Consider the following 18,824-nt stretch of genomic DNA (forward strand, 5'->3'; position numbering starts at 1 on the left):
GCATAAGAAGCAGAGCAAACAGAATGAGGCATATTGGGACTAAGAAGACAGAAAATTTAAGGGAAACGACTTCCTCTTTACACAAACAGAATCATTCTTCTCCACTCGAGCAGTTCGCCCTCCTGTTTAATGTATAACCTCATGACAGATAGAGAAAAGGCAAAACCAGAACATTTTAACAAAACTGGTAAATCCTGCCAGTGTATTTACTTTTTTTTTTGTTAGACCAAGGCAAATACTTAACTACTGTTGAATTGATGGTGAACAGGCTATAGATGCAATAATGACAAGCTCAAAACTGTAGGGAAACAGATCTCGAGAAATTCTTTTCTTTTTGGTTCTTGGAAGGCAGAAACAAACAGGTTGAATGCCCGGCTCAAGTGCCTTTCCGACGCTTCACAAGTGCCACGAAACCAGCTTTGATAGGTGCGACTGAGCGCGAAGAGCCACACTGCACAAATGAACAAATTCATCATGCCGAAAGAAAACTGAAACAAGAGTGGAAGAAACAACAAGAAAAAAAAATTAGGGACCAGAAGAGGAGAAACAAAAGGAACAGAATTTAGGGAATTGGACGATGACAGCCATTAGCAATAGGAAAAACTAATATCATCAAAACAAATGTGTAATTATTCTAGTCATGCAGGATTTTGCAAGTTAGATGCATTGATCGTTAGAGCTACTTTTCCATGTTTTAGCCCTTCACAAAGCCTCAGAACAACATAATCTTTTATCATACAGCAATCAAGCAATGTAGGCAAATACTAGTTGATCATCCTGGGCCTTGTGATAAATTAAAACCATGAAATGCTGCATAGTGCCGAAGAATAAAATGAGAAGACTACAATTTGAAGTCTGTATCAGGGAAAGAAGAAAACACAGGCTAAAAGAATGAAATGCTGATCGCTTGAGGTGTAAGTTTGTGAAGCCTGTGCCAGACATTTGAATAGAGTTTTGAACGAGATCATTCGAGAAAATGAATCTGAATACTATTGCTGTTCTCTATCAAGTAAAATCCAATCTGCTAATGTTTTAATCCTTCCCAAGGCCTCAGAACAACTTGATATTTTTATCATAAGGCTAATCAAGCAATGTAGGCAAAATATAAGTTGGTCATCATAGGCCCTACGACGAATACAAACAAATAGACGGTGCACAGATAAAGGGATGAGTTGAACAATATTTCATTCTCATTTTAGGAAAGATGCAGATTCAACTAACAGAATAAAAAAAACACACGAAGTGCAACTTTATTAAGTTTGCACCAGTACTTATATCGTGTTTATACCTGCAGGATGCCACTATAACATACAGGAATTCTGCTGCTATATTACCAACAAAGCCTCAGAATACCATTTTTTTATCACAAACTAATCATGCAATGTAGGCAAAAATATACTAGTTGAAGGAAAAAAGCAACCCTGCATAAACAGGATCAAAGTACAATATATCAAATAATTAGACGTGTGATCAGATTAAACATTCACCTGTTCACAGCGAAGAAAGAATAATCGGTTCTCCTTTGAAAGTATGGTATCAGGACTTTTGCAGCCATTGCATATTACATACTCATCTGAAGGAAAAGAAAGGTGATTATTGGACAAATTGGAAAGAACAAACACATGACACGCCTAATTGAGTAACACAAGGGAATGGGTTGGAGGGAGATTGTGTTCCTTTCCCTTTCCTTCCACTACCCCTCGTTCCTCCTATTCATCCACCTAAGTAAATAGGATGTAAAGGCCCACTATTAACTGGCTAGATTTGAAGGTAAAATCTACCAGCAGGCTACATGTTTTATGATGAGTTGGTTAAGAACCAAATTTTTGAATCAAGTAGCCCTTGATTTATCTAGCCAGTTGTTCAATGAAGAAAATAAGCTGATGTTTGATGTGAAAGTAAACAGGCCGCCTATAATGGAAGCTAATGCATCAAAAATATAAACTTCAAAATTCTCGTAAAGACTTACTGATGTATCTTCTAAGGATTCCCTCAAAATTTTTTGGGGCAAATCTTCCCTTAATAACCAGTCTCTGCTGCCCATCAAGTGATCCATTTGTTCCCATTTCAGCCAGTAAAAAATTCATAACATGCTCTGGTTGCCTATGCATCCTGCAGAACATAAATAGCTTTAGAACAATGCAATCATCATCGGCAAAAACTGAACACACACAAAAAAAATACTATAGAAGTATCGTGAATGGGAGACTAATGATAAAGCAAACAAAAAATTTGTGCTTTTTGTTTAGAGTTATAGCAATGGATTTACAATATGCAACCATCCAAAAAAATTATTTCCTATTAAAAAGATACTATCGAAGTATCATGAGTGCGAGACTTATGGTAAAGCAAACAAAAGATATGCTTTTGGTTTAGAGTCATAGCAGATGAATTTACAATTTAGAACCAACCAGAAAATCATTTCATAAATTGTGGGTCTAAACAGCAACTCAATTTTCAAGTAGTTTAAGAATGTATGTAGTGAAAAAAAAAATTAACATGCAAATTCATGTCAAGAACAAGAAAAATTAATGTGAAACAACCTTATTGTCTTTCAAATTAGCATTCGATTGTAAGATATCAACCAAGTTTATCCTAATGCAACAAGCATCACTGCTTAACAAGCTTTATAATTTTGCACTAAAAAGCACCAATGGCATGTGAAACAGCATGAAATGAAATTAGTAGTAAAACTATGAAGTAAGAGAACATGCAAACACAAGAGAAAGCAGTCATACGTTTTGCACAGATCCATAAAATTCACAAAAACTGTCTTCTTGGTTCCTTCTCTAAGCACTTGTGGAGGCCTCATCACAGTCCTACGTCTATCTCCAGCAAGATCAGGATTATTTTCACGCAATATATTGAATACTCGACCTAGAAGCTGCATTAACATATACAAATATCAGAATTTAAATAAAAATTCTGAGAACTATGGCTCCAAGAGAAAAAAAAAAAATAGGTCACCAGCCATGTGACTGTAGGAAGGCCTCAGTAAATTAAACTTCCAACTTATCATAAGAACTGCCTTGCCCCACACACAAAAAATAAAAAACACAAGATGCAAGCCTGCAACTTTTAAGTGGCATTACAGTCTGCAGATCGTACAAATAAAGGCAGACTATAAAAGACAGTACAATGATTGGGGCCATAAAAAACATCAACAAAATTGGTGGTAGAAGGATACACAGTGTGTGTAACTTCACCATTGATCTCTTCCTTCCCTCCAAAAGCACAAACTACTCATCACTTTCAATTGATTAACTCCACTACAACAATCTACCAAGGAGTTCACACAAAAAGGGAAAGGCAACTTTCAAAATCATTGCCACCCAAAAGATTTACATGTAATTCAAGACGACACCCACTTTAAAGTTTATAAAAGTCATCTTTCAAGACCATTTTCAACAGAATAAAAAACATGAATAATAAGCCGACCATACCTCTTCATAAATATAGTCACGGTCAGTTCCTTCCCACGGGTATCGACTAAATCCAAGGACAATGCCTTCTCCTTCCTCATCCTCCCCAACTTGATCACCTGTTGATCAATTACCTTCTTATCTAGTAGAAAATTCATTAAATACAATTTCTTGAATTTCTAATGGTAAGAAAGATTGGTGCATGTGGTTTACCATGCATAGATCAAACATATCTCTGGGTGACTTACCCTAGGGTGCCCTAGTTAATGCAAATAGCTAACGGGCGCTCTAATTGTTTCAAAACTAGCCAAAAACAACCTGTATTATTTAAATATTAGTTTTACACGAATGATTCTAGGCAACAATTAACATGATTCAAAAAACTTGATATAAAGTGAATACCAATGTTGTTGAACTGACAGAGTGCGTTGAGTTTAAAAGCTCACTGCACGTGGATCGTTGCACATCAACACTCAATTGCATGGATAATGTTTTAATAGCATGGATATTTTGTTTTTCTGGAAAAGCATATCCACTGATAAGGATGCATTTATTATTGCAGTTTTCCAAAAGTTAATTTATCCCACTTAAATCTAAATTCTGAATTAACAGACTACGCAAAGAGATCTTACTGGTTTGGTCTTGGTCTCCATTTTCATCATTCAGGAAATTAGTCTCAACCTGTCAATAAATATGCAAAAGAATGATATAATTAAGAAAAGGTAGCTATAGCAATTTTAGCAAATTTGGCCCAAATCAGAAGAGCTTTCCTACTGACAGGTTTCTTCTTCTTTTTCTTCAAGCCAACAAAGCTAGGTTCGCTTGATTCAGTAACTGCAACAAGAAGATACTTTTATCTTTGAAAACCACATATATGATTTATCGACAAGGATGAACAAGTTTTAAAGAGTAATGGGCTTCACCAATTATAATACCTGTTAAATTTTCTGTTTTCTCAGTTAATTTGTCTACCTCTTCAACAGGATCCTGAACCACGGGTTTCTTCTTTTTCTTCTTCTTAGTTGGATCGAAGGGTACCAACTACATCCATAGTAGCCAAAAGTTATAAAAGAAAATTAATAAATAGAAATAAAAAGGTAAAAGGTATAATAAAGTAACAATGCAACGGAGAATGAAAAGTTGACAACAGATCAATGGGGTCAAATTAATTACAACCGGACGATACAATGATCCTACCAAAAGAGCAACGCAACCAGTGTTTTAATAATAAAAAACTAGCTAGAGAAAACCCCAACATTCATACCTCTGGGACCTCCTCCTTCAGTTCAGCAGGATCCTCACCCGCCATATTGTTCTAGACTTCAAATTTTCAAATATGAATCTGAAGAAGCCGAAAAAAAAACAATCCCATTAGAACAAAAACTACAACCAGAAAGAGGAAAAGAGTAACTATCAGATCAAAGCTCTGGTACCAAACATAGCAGAAAATGATATCAACATATGAGACTAAACAAAAACAGATCTGGAACAAGATCAACCGAAAAACACATCCCAAACTTTCCCCCAAACGAGAGGGCAATTTGCTACATCTCCTTTGCATCGAATAACACAGAATCGTCGATCCAAGTACCTGGAACACACTCCCGATCCAAACTACTAGCCCCGAATCAGCAACGATAGTGAACTACGGCACAGGCAGCAACGATAGTGAACTGCGGCGGAGGCAGCAGCGATAGTGACGTAGAATGCTGCCATTGCTTCAGCTCGCTTGCTATTTATAGTGAGGTTGACGATTGGGAGTAGGGTTTCGCTGGATGCACCACGCGATTTCGTCCGGTCCACCGAACCACGTCCAAATCCAGAGTTCTGGAGTTAATTCGACCCGGTCCAACTGCCGGCCCATAATGGTCCAGTTTTATACAATAATACGAATAAAAAAATCGAGGAAAATAGAGAGAGAGGTGAAAATGAAAAATAATTTATTATTACTGTTATTATTTCAGTTGTGATATGTATACGAATCACTATACTTAATCATGGCTAAAATATTCGAGTGCCAATTATTGATATTTATTTTATAAATTCCTCTTTGAATTAAATTACAAGCTATTCAACCGATTTAATACGACAAAATAGATAATTTTATCAAGAAGAACATAAACATTAAAAAAAAAAAGGCAAGACAACAAAATCAAGCAAGTGATGGCGAGAAAGAGATCTTCCATGCTTGCAATAGGAAGGCTTGCTTTGCTTCATACGACAGCAAAAATGATGCTATTTGTCTTCATTCATTCATTCCCCTATCTCTTTCTTGGCCCACCAAAATCTTTATGATATATTCTTTTTTTTAAAAAATAAAATTTAAGATTAATTTTATTTTATAGAAATATGAAGTTTTTTCTTATTAATTTGGCCTTGAAAGTCTCTTCTCAATATCCTAACGATCATCAATCCATTGTGATTAGAATGTACAATAACAACTATTTCTATCCCCTATCATATTTTCATTTATATTTAAATATATTTTATTTTATTATTACTAATTAAGTTTTTTTTATTTTTCTCCTTTTTTTTGATATGTATATGTATCATAGTTTTATATTATATAACCGAGTATTTATTAGTTATTTAATTACATACTCATACTAAAATAGGGTCATTTTAGTATTTATAATATAATCGCTTAGAATAATATTTATACAAATTAAAGGGTCATTTTAAAAAATATTTATCTTTCTTTTAAAACAATAGGGACGATTTTTGAAAACTACAAGGGGTACAATGGAATTTTGTCTATTATTATTATTATTGTAATTCGATGTAAATATCATATTTATTCATGAAATATTTGGTTAAAGAAAGACAAGGCAATAAAAAAAAATATCTGCCGACGCTTCTCACACTGTAACTTCTCGTTTCTAAATTCGTACCTTTTTGGTCGTTGAAAAGTTCGTGTAAATATGAACAAAAAGAATAAAAAAGGGAAATCGTCGCCCGGTGAGAAATCGAGACCCGGCCCTCACGCATCTTCTACGTTTAAAAGATCATCTACCATCGTCTTCCTCCTCCGATCTTGATCAGGATCGTTGAAGGTTTCTCTCTAACCCTCTTGCCGTCGATCAGATTCGAGACTCGGCCATCGAAGTTTTGTTTTGAGGTTTTACTGCTCCGATTTGATCGCCGATGGAGTCCTCCGGCGGAAGTTTTGGACCCCAACGGAGCCAGTCTGCTTCCCCCAGCGAAAGTTCGTCGAGGAGGTACAGTCTACAGCTTACTCCCTCCAATTTCATCCGCGCGCGGCTTTCGGATGCGTTGGAGCACTTGGGGATTTTGCGCACGACGGCGGGTCATGCGGGGGAGGAGAGCTTGGAGGCGTCCGCGTTGAGAAGCCGTGCTTCCGGACGGACCACCGGTGCGCCTGCGGCATCTATCGGTAGCGAGGGCGAGGTGGCGATTCGAATCATTGGAGTGGGAGATCAGGAGAGTCTGCGGGCGGGAGCGAGCGTGCCGCTGCCTCCTTCTGCGGGAACTGGGACAGACGGGGGTTCCGGTGGTCCTGGTTCTCCCGTCGAGTCCATTTCTTCTTCACCGGGAAGAGGAGGAGGTGAAGGGAGTGGCGATGAAGTTGGTGAGTCGGCTTCATCAGCATCTTCATCGCCTGCGTCGTTCTTGTCCGCCGGTGGCAGGAGTGTGGATGGAGAGGCAAACGCCACAGCAGGCAGTAGTAGAGACTCTGTGTATCAGAGATATGATATACAGCAAATAGCAAGGTGGATCGAACAGATACTACCATTCTCGCTATTGCTCTTGGTGGTTTTCATCAGACAGCATTTGCAAGGTATGGCTTTCACGTATCAGCATCTGTTTTTTTTTTCTCCACCGTGATGTGCATAAGCACAATCTCTGGACGAACTGATTCATTTCATAAGCTTACGTGCTATCTTCTAAAATTTAAGAAAACTTGTGAAAGAGATGCCATGCGGTTATGCTTATGTGATAGTATTGTTGGCTTCCAGGGGATTCTTTGGATTATATCAGTAGTGATAGCGATTTCGATCATTCTCTGTCTTTTTTGTTTGTTTGTTTGAGTTGATTTATCATCCCTATCAACACTCCATGCCTTAAGATGATTTATTTGGACAAAGCGTATGATAGTTTAGGTACACAAGATGATACTTTCTTGCTCATCAATTTTCCATTCAGCAAGTTACCTGCGCACTTGGAGTGTTCTACAACGTCATCTATTATTTGAGTATGTGTCCAATATTTACAAGCTGTGAACTGTAATCTATTGCCTATTACCTTAGTATCAAATCCTTATAAAATAAACTTTCTTAAAATAGGCTTGTCATGTCTGTTAGACTGACTGAAAAGACCATATATTTTATGTTTTCCCCTTTATGATATTTTACCTTTGTGCAACCTGACAGGTTTCTTCGTAACTATTTGGATTGCCGCAGTGATGTTCAAGTCTAATGATATTCTGAGGAAACAGACTGCTTTAAAGGTATATATACCTGATCCCACTTTTAGGACACTCTTTGAACTAACAATCTACTGCGGCTATATGCAAATTAATGATAGATAATAGTGTTCCATGAGAAAATTAAAGTGCATATTATCCAAGCCTTGTTTCTAGATCTATATTGGAACTTGGAATGTTTGGTTGCCTCCAGTAATTTTGGAATATAAATGATAATTAGGAGGCCTAACTAAGAGAATTAAACATTGGATATAATGAAAGGATTTTGTTAAGTTTCACTTTTGGGTATATTGTTTATATCTGGATTTTTTCCCTATGAAGAATTTTCTGCATTGAACTAGATGTTCTGATTTTGGTTTGTGCAGGGTGAGAGAAAAATATCTGTTCTTGTTGGGATTACCTTCATCTTCATAATTCATATATTCGGAGTATACTGGTGGTACAGGAATGATGATCTTCTGTACCCACTGATCATGCTACCCCCGAAAGAAATACCACCATTTTGGCATGCCATCTTTATCATCGTGGCCAATGGTATCTGCAACACTGATTTCTATCTTCCTAGTGTTATGAATTGGATGAAACTTCATCCTCGTCACATAATAGACTAATTTACTGCTGTATCTGATCAAATTTTCTACTTTTCAACAATGTAAACTTTTTTAACATGCCATATACAATTAACTTGCTTCCACTGTACCAGTTTCTTTAGCTCATGCAATTCTATCTCAATATTGTATTTGTTTTTGTCAGATTTGTTGTAACTAATACTTACATGGTTATGATTTAAGTTGAACATTCATTATATAGTTATTGGGTGTTATATTTGAGCCTTGTATATATGGTGTCATTGTTATCTCTTAATGAACCCAATACAACACCATACACAATTTTTCCTCTCAACTTGGTGTCATAGTATCTTAGTGGGTTAAACAAGGTTTGACGTTCTCTTCCAAACGTTTTAGGTGAAGGTTGAGAGTTTGATGTGACAGAGTGCCCTATGCTCCTTGCTATGTCCCCTTCTCTCCATGTCTTTATATTGGTACCTTGGTATTCAGCTATCAAACAGGCCCAAACTAGGTCTAAAGTTTAGGCTTAGTGGCCCCTAGCCCACTGGGGAAATTTGAAAAAAAAAAAAAAGTTTAGTCTTAAGCCTAGACTTGTTCTTCTTTGCTTCAAGTAATTACAACAAACTCATGATTTGGCTTTCACCATAAATGTTCATCTTAAGTTCATTTTGTATATATGATTTATAGTGTCTTTGTTACTTCTGGAGAAAAATTGACCAAACTCTGCCTGTTTCCAATATTTATTCCCTCTTAGACAATGTTAAAACGTTAATCTCACTTATGCCCACAATGCTTTTATCACTCCCTTTATTAGATGTATTTGAAAAGATTATTTAGTCTTAATCTGGCTTGCGATATCTTTTTCTCTCAACTACCTCACCATAGAGTAGATATTGGAATCTTAATCTTTCTCCTTTTTCTATTGTCCTAACATCAAAATCTTGTTGAAACTTCAGAGAGGTATGAGAGTAGATTGTACCATAGAAAATTGTGTCCACGTGAAAATTAGATGAAATAGTAATTTCGTCGAGCCTTCAACATTTTGAAGATCAATCTAAAGCATTACACCAGCAGAGTTCCTCAATTGTTGTATTAGTATTGTGCTAGAGATTTTTAATGTTTTTATTTGAGTTAGAATTATTAGAATTACAGTTATATGGTTATTGGTTTAGTTCCTGATGCGGTATTTAGTTAGTAGCTGTTCTGTAGGAGTCTTACATATAAGGTGTTTATGTTATAATTACAAATTTCAAACATATTTTCTCTCAACTTTTATACTTTTCATTATTAAAGAGAACCTTAATGCCTAGGAATACATGCATTCACTATGATAAAAAATTAAGATTAATCAATTTTCCCAAATTTTGATTTTTATTCATTGGTATTTTTCAACATTTAATTATTCTTTTACTGATTTCTTGTTAAGTTTTAGAGATCTATTGGGTAGTTAACATGTTGCATCTTTGCTTTAAATTATCACCTGGAGTGACAGCTTATCTTGACCTGTTGCACACATTTCAGATATTTTAGTGCGTCAGGCGGCCATGGTTCTTAAGTGTTTGCTGTTGATCTGCTACAAAAATAGTAAAGGGCATAACTCTCGAAAGCAGGTAATCCAGCATGTTTCGTTTGAAATTGTTCTTCTTAAATATGTCTATAATTTTTCTTCAAGTAGCTTGCACATATTTAGAAAACATACCATGCTAACAAGTGACGAATAATCTCTAGAAGAATAATGGTATTGACTGTTCTTATTTGAATGGTGTTCAAAGTAGAGCTGCTTTGTAACTTGAAGTGTGGTTTGACTGTTCCACTTTGCATGGATCTTTAAATCATTTATTGTGAATTAGGAAACAAAGTTGAATAAAGTTGTCTTTCTTATTGACTTCGGACTTAGTTCCAACTTCTGAATACTAGTATCCTCTCTGCAAGTCTTCTTAGGCATACTAACATCATTCTCTCCGTCATTACAGGAAGTATCTGTAGTAACAAATGTCATTAGTGCCTTTAACACAAACTATGAGGGTCATGTTGAATTATCATCTGAACATATAAAGTATTGGTGTGGAAAAGCATATTTTGACCTTGAGATAGTCATGCACAACATGAGACTATAAATATGCCAAGGCTTGTTATTAGTTACCTCTTGTTTGATCTCTTTTCTATGCATACAGAAGAATATATTAGATAATCTAATAGTTGTGTATGAATATTCAATCCAATTTTGTAATTACGTGAAATTGCTAAGCTCGATACAGTATTTGGTGATTAAGTAACCTTGTAGATGTATTTAGCTCAAGATGCACATCAGCTTTAGGTGAAGCACAACATTAACTGTTTCTTTATTTCTTTTCAGGGGAAATTGTTAACGCTTGTTGAATACTTCCTGCTACTATACCGTTCTCTCTTACCAACACCTGTTTGGTACCGGTTCTTCCTGAACAAGGAATATGGGAGCCTGTTCTCATCCCTCACTACAGGGCTATACCTGACTTTCAAGTTGACTTCAGTCATTGAGAAAGTATGTTGTTCTTCTGTTATGAAATCAGTATCTCGTCTGCTGAATTTTGATACTATTCATAAATCCAACAATTACTCTTCAGTTTTGTTTAGAAACAATACCAAATTGTTTATTCTCTATTTCCAGATTCAATCATTTTTTGCTGCATTGAAAGCCCTATCACAAAAAATATATTATGGTTCTTATGCAACTACAGAGCAGGTAAAATTTTAGTATTTGTACCATATGAAAACCTATTATAATCTGATTCTGATTGGTGTGTGTTCTTGTGGGGCGTTCTATGCCAAATTCTTTGCTATATATTAGATATTTGATCAATTTTTTCCTGGTTTAAGTGATCTTTTCTTGAATGCTTAGCTCCTTTACTCATACAACTCAATTGAGGTACGAAGCTGACCCCAAATAGTTGGGACCCTAGGTAACTTGTCATGGAGTTGAATTTATAGTGCTACTGCTGCATTCTGTTCAGAGTAGAAAACAAGAGAGAATGGAAATCAAACAGGGAAAGTGATGGAAAGTGAAAAATGAGATGGAAAAAAAAATGTAAGAATTGGATACTGATAATGGTTTTGCATGAGCCTTAATAGAGACATTGATTAATAACTTGTTGATAATTTATTGGAAAATCATGAACTCCATTTCCTTTGCCAGTTGGAATACTGAGTTTTAAGCAGTTCCTTTTTGAGGGCATAAGAATATGACACAAATCATTAAGCAATTTTATTGCCGGTTTCATTAAATAGAAAAGGGTAGTGGATGAGAACCCTACAAGCTAGAGCATAATTAAGGCACTATTGTTATATACTGAAACAAGACTGAACTGCCATAGACGACCATATCTAGTTCGGTTAGTGCTTTAACCATAAATTACACCCTATCCCTGTGACATATCAGTTTGTTAAAATTTTTGCATTTGTGTCTATCCTTGAATATTTGATTTATTACCTATAAAGTTACATAAGAATTTCATTGTGATCTGAAGACAACGAAAATTTTGATATATTCCCATGTCATGGAATTGATGCAGGTAGTTGCAGCTGGTGATCTTTGCGCCATTTGCCAAGAGAAAATGCATGCTCCTATCTCACTTCAATGTAAACATATTTTCTGCGAGGACTGTGTCTCTGAATGGTAAACTCTCTCACATGTTCATTTTGTATCTTTTTCATGCCTGCCTTTTGCATAATATTCTGTACATGTAGACATCTCTCAGAATTGCATTGCCATTTTTGTTATTTTTTATTTATTTATGAGTTGACTTGGCTGATAGAATTCAACCTAACATTATATTTTATGTGCAAACTCAATGTGTATGACCTTGCTAATTGAAGTTCCAGACTCCATTGACAGACTATCACAAATGCAACTGCAGTTGGATGAGTTAATAGGAACTTAGCTACCAACAAGGAACATGCGATGTGCTTCTAATAATTACATTTACATCGTTCTCAGGTTCGAGAGAGAACGGACATGCCCATTGTGCAGGGCACTGGTTAAAACAGCAGATCTCCGGTCATTTGCAGATGGATCTACCAGCCTGTTCTTCCAATTTTTCTAGTTCAGGCATCAGCAGGATTCACTAACACTGTCCGATACCTGTCTCCCAGGATACTGTCGGCCGGTTCCTCAGGTGCGATGCAGATGTTCTAACCGTATCCTGCCAGCCTTGTTTCCTGCTGCTGATACATTCCATACAGCTCTATCTCACTGCGGCTCATGTCCATATTGTTGTGATGAATATATGTGCCTGGTATGGGTGATTTTATTTGCACTGAAGAAAGAGAAATTTGCCAGCATTATACATAGTATTTTGCCTCGCTTTCATTGTCCATAGAATATTTTCAGTATATATCTGAGTATCAAAAATGTTTCATTGGTAAATAAGAGGATTGTGCAAGTTTGTTGCTGTAAATGATGTGTGTTACGAGATGTATTGTGCAAGTATTTTTGCCCCAAATGGTGTATATTACCAGGTATGCTCATGCTAATCTTATACCAATCTAGGACTATGTGAGAATCTTGTAGTGACTCGATCACATGCCACAACAAGGTTTTAAGTTGCATTTCAATTATTCTACTGGAATTCATTCTCAAATTAAAGGCTTGACAGGAACAAATGCCAAAGCACTTTGAATGTGACATATGTGGTCTGAGTGTTCATCGCTATCTCACTTTAAAGATTGGAATCACATTCAGGCAGTAGCACACACTCACATCGGAAATGGAGTGCCTCTTTTCTTTCTCCAAAGATGGGAACAGTGACAACAAATTGGACACTCAAAAAAAGACTTCTTGATTTTTGCCCTCAAAGATTCAATCATGTCTACAGTAATAGATAGGCTGTCTAATTCTACTTTTCTACTCATAATTGAAATCTTGTCTACGGAGATAAAGAAGTTTCCTCTGTCACGAGAATCTGAAAGGTCTGAAGAAGAAATTGACCATTCGAAATGAGCAAAAGATGATTTGCGAGATTGAGGAAAGTAAAAAATGTGTAAATTTTGAGAAGATGAAACAGGAAAAGTAACAAAGGAAAAGAATTCTGCATAAAGAAAAGAGGAAGCTTACCGGAGTTCACGCGGATTCCCAGAGTTCACGCGGATTCCCAGCGTCTTGCTCCCGCTATAAATAGCTCGGCTCCGGCTTAAGCTCTACGCTCAAGCTCAGATCCCTAATCGGTTTCCAGGCTTTCAGATGATCATGGAAGGAGCCGCCGAAGAGCAGCAGTTGACCGTTCCGGCAGCAGTTGACCGAGCTTCGCCGTCGTTCCGCCTCCGCACCGAGAGCCTCAACACGCTCCGCCTCCGCCGCGTCTTCGACCTCTTCGACCGCAACGGAGACGGCGAGATCACGGTGGAGGAGATCGAGCTCGCCCTCGACCGCCTCGGCCTCGGCTCCGACCCCGCCGAGATCCGATCCACCGTCGAGGTCTACATCGCCCCCGGTCGCGCCGGGCTCGGCTTCGCCGATTTCGAGGCCCTCCATCGCGCCCTCGGAGATGCCCTCTTCGGCGGCCCGCCAGCGGCCGCGGAGAAGGAAGAGGAAGAGGAGGAGGACATGCGGGAGGCCTTCCGCGTGTTCGACGAGGACGGCGACGGGTTCATCTCCGCGGCGGAGCTGCAGGCGGTGCTCTCGAAGCTAGGGCTTCCGGAGGGGCGCAGCGTCGCGCAGGTTCGAGAGATGATTTGCTCCGTCGACCGGAACGCCGACGGCCAGGTGGACTTCGGCGAGTTCAAGCGCATGATGAAAGGGATCACCGTTTGGGGTTCCTGATCAACGGCCCATGATGCACGGGATGGAATGGAGTTGTAAATCAGTCAAACCGAGTCAAAGTACTATGATGTTTAAATTTTTTTTATATGATAATCAAATAATATTAAAATTAATTAAACTATTAAAATAATAATTATTTAATTATTTTTATGAATTTAAATTTAGTTTATTTAGATGTGAGTTCTGATATTCTGCGGATTGTGGTTGGAATTCGACACAGTCTGCGCGAGCCACGTGCGCGACATTTCGTCGACCCCTACCGTCCGATTCTTCTTCATGCCGCCTTCGCCGCGCTGTCTGGCCACCACCGGCCGCCGGACCGGGCGCGATCGACGCGCCGCTCGCGTGACGCGTCGGACGGCGTCGGATTCCGTCGGATTGTAGCCGGAATTCGACGAATTTGGTCGGAAAACCGTCGGAATCCAGCGCACGATCAATTCCGATTAAATCGCGGTCGAAGACCGGCCGAGGAAAGACCACCGTCGCACGGCGGTCCTTCCTCGGTCAATCTTCGATCGTGATTTGGCCGGAAATCCGATCGTGATTTGGCTAGAAACGCGCGGCCACTGTCAGGCGTGATTCCGCCAAATTGCATCGGATTCCGACCACAATCCGGCCGGAATCCGACGCCGGCCGACGCGCCAGCGAGTGGTGCATCGATCGGGCTCGGGTTGGCGGCCGGCGGTGGCCGGACGGTGCGGCGAGGGGCTATGGCAGCGGTAGGGGTCGGGGGGGAGAGCACTGTACATTCCCAGTTTTGGACGGTTAGATGCGGCGCACGATCGGTGATGAACGATGGATTCGGCGTCGCGCACAGGCTGTACCAGGAAATTGCGCATATCAATATCATTTAAATTTTTTCGATGTTATTAAATTTTTTAATTAAATTTGTTTGACTGTTTCCATTAGTTGCAGAAGAATCAGTAGAACTAATTCTGAAAAAAGTTTATTTGAACTGGAGAAGAGAAGGAAGCAGAAGAATAGCCAGATCGGAGGTGAAATGAACGCGATCAAAAAAAGGAGATTTTTTCTTCTTCTTCTTCTTCTGATCGGTCTCCTTCCACCTATTCATCAAAGATTAACCTTAAACTCGAAGGAGCGATCCACGAGACCCGAACATTTGGTCGAGGAGTATGACGACGGCCATGGCGAAGGCCGCGTCGAATCCCGGCTCCACGATGAGGCTGAAGACGTCGGCGCCGAGGGCGACGCCCGCGGCCGCCTCCTTCCGCTTGATCTGCGCCAGCTGCCGCCGCTGGTCGTCGTAGACGGACGCAGCACCGCCGCGAGTAGGAGCCCTCCGCCTCGTAGCTGAGGCAGGACTTGGAGGCGGGGGAACACGGCGTGACGTGGACCAGCGACCTCGACCCGATGAGGTTTACGTGCTTCTTGACGGCGAACTGCGGTTTGCCCGCCGCCTCGCCTTCGTAGATCAGCCAGTGGTCTCCCAGACTCAGCTTCTGCGCCCAAAGAAAATGGAAACACCATTTAAAGATCATTCTTTTATGAACTCAGATTTATTAGGGCACAAATTGGGGCTGGAGCAGGGAAATGCTTGCAGTGAAATTTGTCGACAGGAGTGATCAGTGATCACATCTAAAACACTTTGAAATCGATTTGGTATCGAAGATCAGATTTTTCTCGATGTTACTAAACCAAATCGAAGTCATCTCCCTTATGGAAGTAAAGATTTATTAGGGCGCAAATTGGGGATGAAACAGGGAAATGTCTGTAGCGAAATCTGGGGAGAAAAATTGCATCTAAAACACTTCGAATTCGACATACGAATCACAGGCCAGATTTTCGTCTTGTTACTCAACCAAATCGAAGAAATCGAGGGCGATTGTCTCACCTTCCTTCGAATCGTCAGCAGCGGCTTCCCGTCGGCGTCCATGAGGACGATCTCCGCTCTGCTACCTGAGGCGTAATTGTCGACTCGGAACACGAGATTACCCTTGGAATCGAAGACCGTGAATCCGTACCCGTGGAAGAGGAGCGACTTCCGCCACACCGTCAGCGTCGCCGCCTCGGAGGAGGATGCCGGCGGGGCGGAGAAAGAAGGCCTCGACGACGCGGTGCCGCTCGGGTAGACTTTCGCCATCGACGAAAGCAGAGTTAACTTCCGGCGACTCAGCGGATGGAGCAGGGGGAGGAAGGCGAAGGCGGAGCTTGATCGGATCCTCGATGACCGGAGCAAAGCCCTCGACGATGGACGCCTATTTATAGCTCTGAACTTTGAAGGTCGAAAATGCCCTCCAAACATTGAAAGAATTACTTTGCTATGTAAGAAAAAACTTACCCTTATTTACATATATCTGAACTAAGATGTCAATGGATCGGATTTAAATCAGAGTTCATATCCTTCATGAGAGGATATGATATCCTTTATAGTCATAAATTTTATAGCCCCGGGAATTACTTTGCCCGAAACACTACTAAAATTCTTAAAAACTCTCTTAAAATTCTTTAGTATTAATCAAAATTATTCACTTTAAAATTATTCTTGTACTAATTTTAATTAATATTAAAACGATAAACATTTTGATATTTGATATACCTCAAATGATGGATTCTCCTCATCAACGTTGTTAGCCCACAGTAGAACTTTGAATACGTGACTCCGCCCTTTATACCTTCATAGCTTCAATCTCGGACTTTAAAGTTGAAAGGGGCAATGTGAATTATATAATTATATAGAAGCTAGCTTCCATAGAGTTCTGTTGTCAACTTAATCATTTTTAGTAAGCAACAATTAAATAATTATTATTATTATCTTATAATTATGCATTGCATCATGTTTGTGGAAGACAGTTTTGATTGAGATATATATACACAATTAAACAATACAAAGATGATAATATATTTAATGACATGCTCGGTAGAATTTCTTTTCTTTTGACTTTTTAAGCCAAGATTGATGCATATTTCATTCAAATATTCAAAAACAAAACATTAATTAATCCCCTAAAATAATTCTAACATTATTATCATTTTATTCATCTTCTAGGGTTCTATCAATTACATGCAACTTTTAATTTGCTATCTATTTTCTTTGTCCTTTATGAACACCTTCCAAGATCGATTAACTCAACCACATCTTCGAAATCAAATGAGTGATTTGTGTTAGATGGCTCCTCTAATTCAAACATTATTGATACTTCTTTGTCGATCGGTGGACAAAGAATCTTTGATAGACTTTAGCCATATGAAAAAGGAGGGTTTTATCTTGATATCTTCCATGAAAATCATGTCTCTTAACAAGACACCATATTCACATGGGTTTCGAGAAAAGCTTCGATGAGTGGCATATCTTTACGGTTGATGGGGTCGAGCACGAAGTATTTTTCATCGGTCATACATAGTTCTATGGACACATAATGAGAAATTTCTTCCTCACACAAGGATTAATCCAATCATATCATCATTGATGCATATGTATTCTCTTCATTTGAGATAAATTTGAGATTTTTACGAAAATATTTTATAATTAAATTGTGATACATGAGAAGCATTTTTTAAAACTAAAAATAATTATAGATTTTAAAATAAAATAATTTTATTTTATCTTTTCCTATTTATAATTTTCTTTCTCATTTCACATTCATATAGGGTACATAATTATATTCCTTGTCTTAATTAAAAAACTAAATGAGGGCCATTAAATAATAAATTATAAAAGTCGGTCTGTGGCTTATTTTGTTTTGTCTAATATTGATTGCTGGAATATTTGACCATCTTTCAAATATTCCTTTTTAACCCCTTTATTATTATTATTATTATTATTATTATTATTATTATATATATATATAAAAGGACAGGCCGACGTCGCCGTCCAACTCCCGGCAACGAAAAGATGACCACTCCTTTATTATCAATTAATTGCTACAATCATTTTTCTATTCACATAATTTTCTCTAATTAACTAAAACTTGATGTTAAAGTCGAGTTTAAGTTGGGAATATTAATAAAAAAATGTAGATAATGTAGATGTGAAATCGAATGAGATTTTTTTATATTATAATTATAATTTCTTAATAATTATTGGATTTGATAGGATATTTTTCTTAAATAATCTTGATTTAAAATTTACAAAGCACATGTATATAATATTTAAATAATCAATGTCATTGAAATGCTACGTCAAGAATATGCCAATTTATTAAATGGCAAAAATATAGAGACATACAATCCATTCAAAATTAATCAATATAAACTATTTATCGCGTCACCTCTCTATTGGGCCCTTCTTTTGATTAGATCTAAAATTACTCGATAAACATACACTTTCAACCTTTCAAATCGAATTCCTTTAGGTATAGCACAAATAAAGTCGAACAAAATAATAATTATTTTAGAGATAAAAGATTAGAGAAGATTATAGAGAAAATAAGTATGAAAAATTTAAAAACAAAGAGAAACAGTGACAAATTGTCTTTAGAGTTTTATAAAAAAAAAAAATTTTTATTTAATAATCAAAAGTTAATTGAAAATAGTTAAATATGCGTATAAATAGATCGTAAATCAAATCCTAACTAAAAAATAAAAAATATCTTAAAATTTTAAAAATAAAAAATTACTATAAATAATAATAATTA

General features: G+C 37.8%; 3 protein-coding genes, 2 non-coding genes and 1 pseudogene across 6 annotated transcripts; 2 read left to right on the top strand and 4 right to left on the bottom strand.

The window, feature by feature from the left end:
- Nucleotides 1-80: 80 nt before the first annotated feature.
- Nucleotides 81-5,115, bottom strand: LOC141848634 (eukaryotic translation initiation factor 2 subunit beta-like). Its single transcript, XM_074736683.1, has 10 exons — nt 5,014-5,115; nt 4,687-4,764; nt 4,358-4,463; nt 4,201-4,256; nt 4,055-4,103; nt 3,444-3,541; nt 2,739-2,884; nt 1,970-2,112; nt 1,488-1,573; nt 81-451 (listed from the first exon to the last, which is right to left on the bottom strand). Exons 2-10 carry the CDS (start codon nt 4,729-4,731, stop codon nt 377-379), a joined length of 804 nt encoding a protein of 267 aa, XP_074592784.1. The 5' UTR covers nt 4,732-4,764; nt 5,014-5,115; the 3' UTR covers nt 81-376.
- On the bottom strand, nt 706-787 carry LOC141812020 (small nucleolar RNA SNORD34). Its single transcript, XR_012600217.1, has one exon. It is a non-coding gene; the product is annotated as a small nucleolar RNA SNORD34 (small nucleolar RNA).
- LOC141812019 (small nucleolar RNA SNORD34) lies at nt 1,044-1,128 on the bottom strand. The gene has a single exon (XR_012600216.1). It is a non-coding gene; the product is annotated as a small nucleolar RNA SNORD34 (small nucleolar RNA).
- Nucleotides 5,116-6,375: 1,260 nt separating the features above from the next.
- LOC141811779 (uncharacterized) lies at nt 6,376-12,868 on the top strand. 2 transcript variants are annotated; one of them, XM_074699830.1, is made up of 8 exons: nt 6,376-7,221; nt 7,814-7,890; nt 8,232-8,400; nt 9,957-10,045; nt 10,792-10,956; nt 11,083-11,157; nt 11,984-12,087; nt 12,409-12,868. In XM_074699830.1, exons 1-8 carry the CDS (start codon nt 6,567-6,569, stop codon nt 12,512-12,514), a joined length of 1,440 nt encoding a protein of 479 aa, XP_074555931.1. In that variant the 5' UTR covers nt 6,376-6,566; the 3' UTR covers nt 12,515-12,868. The 2 variants fall into 2 exon arrangements, with proteins under 2 accessions (XP_074555931.1, XP_074555932.1); XM_074699831.1 differs by lacking the exon at nt 11,083-11,157.
- Nucleotides 12,869-13,598: 730 nt separating this feature from the next.
- On the top strand, nt 13,599-14,389 carry LOC141848669 (putative calcium-binding protein CML27). The gene has a single exon (XM_074736718.1). It carries the CDS (start codon nt 13,651-13,653, stop codon nt 14,227-14,229), a length of 579 nt encoding a protein of 192 aa, XP_074592819.1. The 5' UTR covers nt 13,599-13,650; the 3' UTR covers nt 14,230-14,389.
- A 785-nt stretch (nt 14,390-15,174) lies between these two features.
- On the bottom strand, nt 15,175-16,407 carry LOC141848705 (protein LURP-one-related 8-like; annotated as a pseudogene).
- Nucleotides 16,408-18,824: the final 2,417 nt, after the last annotated feature.

This window comes from Curcuma longa, chromosome 17 (assembly GCF_044706935.1).
Source record: "Curcuma longa cultivar G26 ecotype Majalengka, Jawa Barat chromosome 17, ITB_CL_G26_1.1, whole genome shotgun sequence".
Classification (NCBI taxonomy): Eukaryota; Viridiplantae; Streptophyta; class Magnoliopsida; order Zingiberales; family Zingiberaceae; genus Curcuma; species Curcuma longa.